Genomic DNA, 5,652 nt, shown 5'->3' with positions numbered 1-5,652 from the left:
TAGGCAGGTTAAGTAGACATTTTCCGTAAGGAAGGAAAAATAATTACATTACTTTCTGGCTGAAGACTCCAACTGACTTGAGTGGTCTGGCCGAAGACTCCAACTGAGTGAGGTGGTCTGGCCATAGACCCACCCATTCAAACATTATTTTTAAGTTAATTTCTTGTTTCGGATAGGACTTGATGTCCTACCGGAGTTGCTGCACAGGTTATAGGGGTGGAAGAGAGGAAGACGTTGTCTGTGCTCTCTACGTCGGCGAGGGGCCGTGGCGGCGAGAGTGCGGCGGCTGCTGTTGCAACCCTAGAGCTCACGTGAGGGAGAGAGGGCAGGGACAGCTAGCTCCCAAGGGAAGCCAGCAACTTAATTGTCGCTTCTGCTTAATTCCGATCATCCCCGATTACAAGTATTTATCCTTCTATATAGATGCTATAATTAAGAAACTATATCTATCTCTAAGAAAATGCCAAATAAGTGATAAATTGTGCCTCTAAGCCCCTTAACAGAGCCGGGCTCCTAGCCACTATTGGGCCTGCGCCTGGCATAGGGGATGCCGGTCATAACAGTTTCTGTATAAGAAAGATTCTGAAAGAAACAAAGCTGAGTTTTTATGAGTGAACAACTACATTTACGCAATACAAATCCCTTCCGAACAGACGCTAGATTGCACAATAACACGTTACACCTGATGATATATCTGGTAGAAACGCAAAAGTGCAAAACAACCTGACATCAACCAACGCAAGTCATTTTGGTGGCTTGTAAGTTGCTATAATTTATGTCTAAATCACAAGGGCAATCTGTATAATATTTTGCACTCTTTGTTGAACTTCTGAACTCAGCTATTTTTGTTACAGATAATACATTTTTCCATGTTTTAATCCTAGATTCCAGGGTTAGGCTACAACATCAAACAGCTCCAGATTGTTGTTACTAACAACAGAATCAAGGATTTGTGCCATTGAAATCTCCACCCAGCGGAGATATTTTGTGCGTCGACAGTGTACACTGAGCCAGTCTTGTCATCCTCAATTTGAATGCTCGAGGAGCCTGAAACCAAAAGAAGGCATTTAACTCAAGATGGCACATGTGTAGAACACAAGCGTCGGAGTTTAAGTATATTCCCGTTGCAAAAATATCCCACTATGAACTACACAAACAAGGTTATAAGCTCAGATTTCTGCAGGTGAAAGGACAATTACGATGAATTTGAAACTTACAGTTGTAGTCTGTCCATCCAATAACTTGTTTTTCCAAGTCATAAACGACTAGTTTATTTGAGAGGACCAGGTCTGCAAAAGAGTTTGTGAACTTGCAAGTCAAGCAACATATACAAGAAACAAGTAGATCAATAATAAAATTTCTTGATCATACCTCCTAAGAGAACCATATCTTTCCCATCTTTGGTCTGTACTCCACCATCCAGGAATCCCATACAGTATAAATCATTCTAGAAAACAAAAATAATACATTTAGAGTATTAAACATAAACCCTCATAATAATGGTAACTTGTCTCACACTATGATTGAACAAATGGTTGTCCACACTTAAGATACTAATTACTAAAACAAATATATCTTTGGCAAAATTTGATTCATAAGGATGAGCAGGGCCAGAACAAGTCAATACCAAACCTACTACATATTAGATGACAAAGATAAAGATCAGATATAAATAGAAATCCAAAACCAGGCTTTTAGGGTATAAGACATAGGAGCAATACGGCAATCGACAACTATGACTTCAAGTCACCCCCAGTCTAAATTTGGGTGAAGCATGGGCAATTTTGTCTTCTAGTGCACATGTACCTGAAATTTGTATTTTTTGTATGAATTTTTCAAAACAGAATTTGCATCTCAACTTTTGTGGCATGTCCAATCTTTGGATGCCCTATGAACGCACCAAGTTTCGAATGTTTTGAAAACTTCTAAGTATTTTTTTTCTAAGGGGTTTTCACGATTCCATTCCACCAGAAGGCGGCTTGCATCAAATATTTTCAATTTCTTTTTCTGCTCCTTTTAGTATACGAAGGAATTTAATAAACAACAATGTTTCTTTATTCTATGTCCTTCTATGATGGAATTCATTAAGTTTTGAAAAACAAAACATAGAAAAGCAGATTATTGTCACTTAAACATTTGGCTTGACACACTATTGTTGCCTATATTACTCAGAAAGAGCAGGGAGAAGAGATGATATCTTACCCCGTTCTGGAAAAGGTAATCATGTGGGTAAACATTCAGTGTAAGGTCTCCCTCAAAACTAAAGGTGACTACGGGAAATCCATCATCTATACTGCAAAAAGAATGGGGTGAAGGAGTTAGAAATATACACAAACAATAATTTGTCAAAAAAAAGTCCATGCATGAGATGATCCCTGATTATAAATGTACAAATGCATGTAGCAATATAATGTATCCATGTATCGAAAACATGAGAGTATAAGAACCACCATCAAATGTACCTTCCAGAAAACTGGAAACAGACGAAGTCTTGATAATTAAGTAAGGCCAGATCTTGATACTTATCAAATACCTAAAAATGGTCAAGAAAACATCATATGGTGGGCACAAATTGTTCTTCACTATAAAGATCGTTTCATACAGAAGTTCCCATACCGCAGTCAACAAAGTCCTATAAACTTCCCTCGGAAGATATGCTAGTGTTGTCCCGCTGTCAATGATAGTGCCTTTATTGTCACCCGAATCAAAAGTATTTGATGGAAGCTGAAGTGTAGCACCAGCAACAGAAATTCCTTGCAGATTGACATTATAGTGTGTCCTGTGGTAAATTTCAATAAGGTTCCAGAAATTACACAGTGAACATCATTCACAAGAATGGGTATATCAACCGATGTATGTTGTAGTGAGACCCTGTTTGTCCTACTATAAACCAGTTAGTGATACATGCGGAGAAGTAATTGAAGAGACTGGTAGCTTTACTGTATAAATCCAAGGGGCGTACATGAAGAGTAAACCAAGGCATTGGCATTAAAAGCTGTAAAGACAAGGACTGTAGGAGTATCTTAATATTACATTAAACAGATGAAACTAAAGAGCATAAACCAACTTATGACAAACAATTCATGCTTCAAGATCAAAATTTAAAGAATCATGCCAAGAAAAGAGTCAAAACTTTTATGCCTATGAAATACTTGTCAAAGCTTCTATATTCAGTATATTTCTTTCAAATTTTTTAAGAAAATATATTTTGGCTGGAAACAGTTCATTCTTCAAGATCAAATTTCAACGAATCATGATTAGGAAACAGTCAAAGCTTTTATGTCTGGAATACTGTCAAAGCTTTGGATGTTGGGTCGGTCAACTCTCTTAACTGTCAGATAGATTAATAGAGCCTACTCCACTAGCTAATATTGAAGGCTTGACCATTTTTTGTTTTTTTTTCAAAGAAAGAAATGCCATTCCGCACTCCAGACTTTGACCCGCATCACCATACAAATAAATTGATGGAATCAGCTCTTCCATGTATAGAGAAGTATGAACAGGACGCAGCAGAGTTGCGGCTGATAAGCCATGGCGGGGAAGACCACTGAATTTATCAAACAAACAAACTAGCAGCAAACAAAGACTGCCAAGAGAACAGCTGAAGGAACATTATGAGACAGAGAATAGATATGATGACGATGGAAACAGGGGAAACAGAGCAGAGACCACCACATACACGTTTTGCACCAACGGCGTCGTCTTCACTTTGGGCTGTACCACATTCCCAATAGCGAAGATGCCACCACCACGGACAGTGTCCAAGCAGTGAGCAAAGATCTTTCTCACTTTACGAGCAGCAGCCAGCTGCGATAGCATCGACGAATCCGCCTGGCCGAACCCAAGAATCCCATCAAGGGCCTGGCTCGAGGATCCCAAATCCCCACCAAGCTGAGCACCACACCTGCAGAACGAAAAGAGCGGCAGAATCAACGGATGAGTACAAATTAGTGGTCCCCAGGCCAGGCCAGGCCAGGTGCACTTGTTCCAAAATCAAAGGCTCACCCAAACGTGATGCTGGCGTTGGACGGGGTCGTCTGGCCGTTGCCGGACACCTGGTTGTACTGCACGGAATCTGAGACGTAGAAGCCGGTGGTAGAGCTCCCATCTCCGTAGGCGATCCTGAACTGGCACGGCGACGACGTCGAGGGGCACGCGGGGGGCACGCCGCTCGGGCTGTTGGCGACGCAGAACTCCTGGTCGCACCCCACCGTGGTCCCGCTCCCGGCGGGGTCGTACTGCGTCAGTTCTATCTACAACCAAACCAACACGCAGGGAAGGACGATTCTTCACGAAAAGACCATCATCAACAAGCAGACAAGCAATCCAATCTCCCCCCAAAATCATCAAAGGAATTAAATGGAGGAGGGGGAATCGAAGGAACAAGCAAGCCTGGCATGACCATGGCGATGGAGCATTACCCCGAGGCCGCTCCTAGTGGGGCAGCCGTCGCAGCGGATGCAGTTGACCCAGAGGATATCGCTGCCGGTGTCCACCTGCACGTAGTAGCCCTTGGGCGGCGAGCCGATCTCAATCTGCGCGTAGTACAGGCTGCGCTGCGCAGACCCCCTGTCAGACACGCCTAGAAAAGCATACTAAAAGCCTATGGGGCCGGAGGCTGCAGCCAGAAACGCACGCGCGCCGGCGAGGCTGATAGATAGATCACCTACCCGGTCGCGGTGGGGAGCCCGACGCCGCCGAGGGGCAAGTCGACGGCGCCAAGGAGCCGGCCGTGGCGGCCGACGTCGTGCCTCCGCAGCGCCGCAAGGTGCTCCGCCACATCCCCGCCTCCGTGGCGCGGGAACTTGCGGCGCACCTGGAAGACGCCGGTGGCGGCCGCGCGCTCCACCGACAGCGCCAAGAGGAGGACGAGGAGCACCGAGAAGAAGCTGGAAGCGCGGGGCGCCGGCGCCATCGATCCGATCGGGCTCTTGGGTTTGCTTAGCCCGGAGGGCTTCCTACTCCAGGCAGGCAGCAGCCAGCAGGTGAGGTCGCAAGGAAGCGAGCAGGGGAGGCGTATGTATGTGTCCGCGTTGGGGGAAGGCGGCGAAAAAGAGGAAAAGAAAGGAGGCGGAGGACAAGTGGAAATTCAATCCGCGTTGCTTTCAACGGTCGGTGTTTAAATCAGCCGGGAGATATTCTCTCCCATCCCTGATTTTCCTTTCGTTTCACGGTTTTAGGACCTTTTGGCAGAGCTCTTCCTGACTCCCGCGCTGTACTACAGTGCCAAAGGAGTCGAAGCCAGACCGAGCTAGAAAACGTGGTTTCTTGTAACTCCTAGTTCATGTCAGAGGGGAGAGAAAAATAGCTTCATGCTACAGTAGCTGGTTCGGGAGCCGGAGCTCTAGAAGCCTTGCTAAAGAGGTTCTTAGGCCCTGTTTAGCTTATATCATATTCGGCTTGTTCGGCTTGTTTTTTCAGTCGAAACAATGTTTTTCTTCTCTCACAATAATTCAGTTAGAACAGTGTTTTTCAGCCGATTTCAACCAAGATTCAGCAAGTTGAACAGGGCCTTAGTCCACACTCCCACCGTTCTCTTCTACCCCTTCTTTCCCTAAATAAATTGTTCCTAAGTTATCTTACGTTAAACTTTTTAAAACTTTTACTAATTTTTTTAGAAAAAACCATTAAGATTTATGGTATCAAATTAAT

General features: G+C 44.2%; 1 protein-coding gene across 1 annotated transcript; it reads right to left on the bottom strand.

The window, feature by feature from the left end:
- Positions 1-602: 602 nt before the first annotated feature.
- Positions 603-5,058, bottom strand: LOC136477316 (aspartic proteinase 36-like). The gene is made up of 10 exons (XM_066475446.1): positions 4,671-5,058; positions 4,422-4,551; positions 4,006-4,253; positions 3,680-3,904; positions 2,617-2,779; positions 2,463-2,533; positions 2,203-2,293; positions 1,372-1,447; positions 1,218-1,289; positions 603-1,047 (listed from the first exon to the last, which is right to left on the bottom strand). Exons 1-10 carry the CDS (start codon positions 4,913-4,915, stop codon positions 899-901), a joined length of 1,470 nt encoding a protein of 489 aa, XP_066331543.1. The 5' UTR covers positions 4,916-5,058; the 3' UTR covers positions 603-898.
- Positions 5,059-5,652: the final 594 nt, after the last annotated feature.

The sequence above is a fragment of the Miscanthus floridulus genome, chromosome 8, assembly GCF_019320115.1.
Source record: "Miscanthus floridulus cultivar M001 chromosome 8, ASM1932011v1, whole genome shotgun sequence".
Taxonomy (NCBI): Eukaryota; Viridiplantae; Streptophyta; class Magnoliopsida; order Poales; family Poaceae; genus Miscanthus; species Miscanthus floridulus.
Note: the sequence above shows the minus strand (reverse complement) of the source record. Positions and strands in the feature narration are given on the sequence as shown.

What these genes read in the sequence shown, in the direction of transcription:
- LOC136477316 (XM_066475446.1), bottom strand. Translation starts at nt 4,915, where the DNA reads ATGGCGCCGGCGCCCCGCGCTTCCAGCTTCTTCTCGGTGCTCCTCGTC. An exon ending in TGTTTCCAGTTTTCTGGAAG is followed by an intron (nt 2,294 to 2,462) that starts GTACATTTGATG and finishes TTCTTTTTGCAG; the next exon opens with TATAGATGATGGATTTCCCG. An exon ending in AGATATGGTTCTCTTAGGAG is followed by an intron (nt 1,290 to 1,371) that starts GTATGATCAAGA and finishes ACTCTTTTGCAG; the next exon opens with ACCTGGTCCTCTCAAATAAA.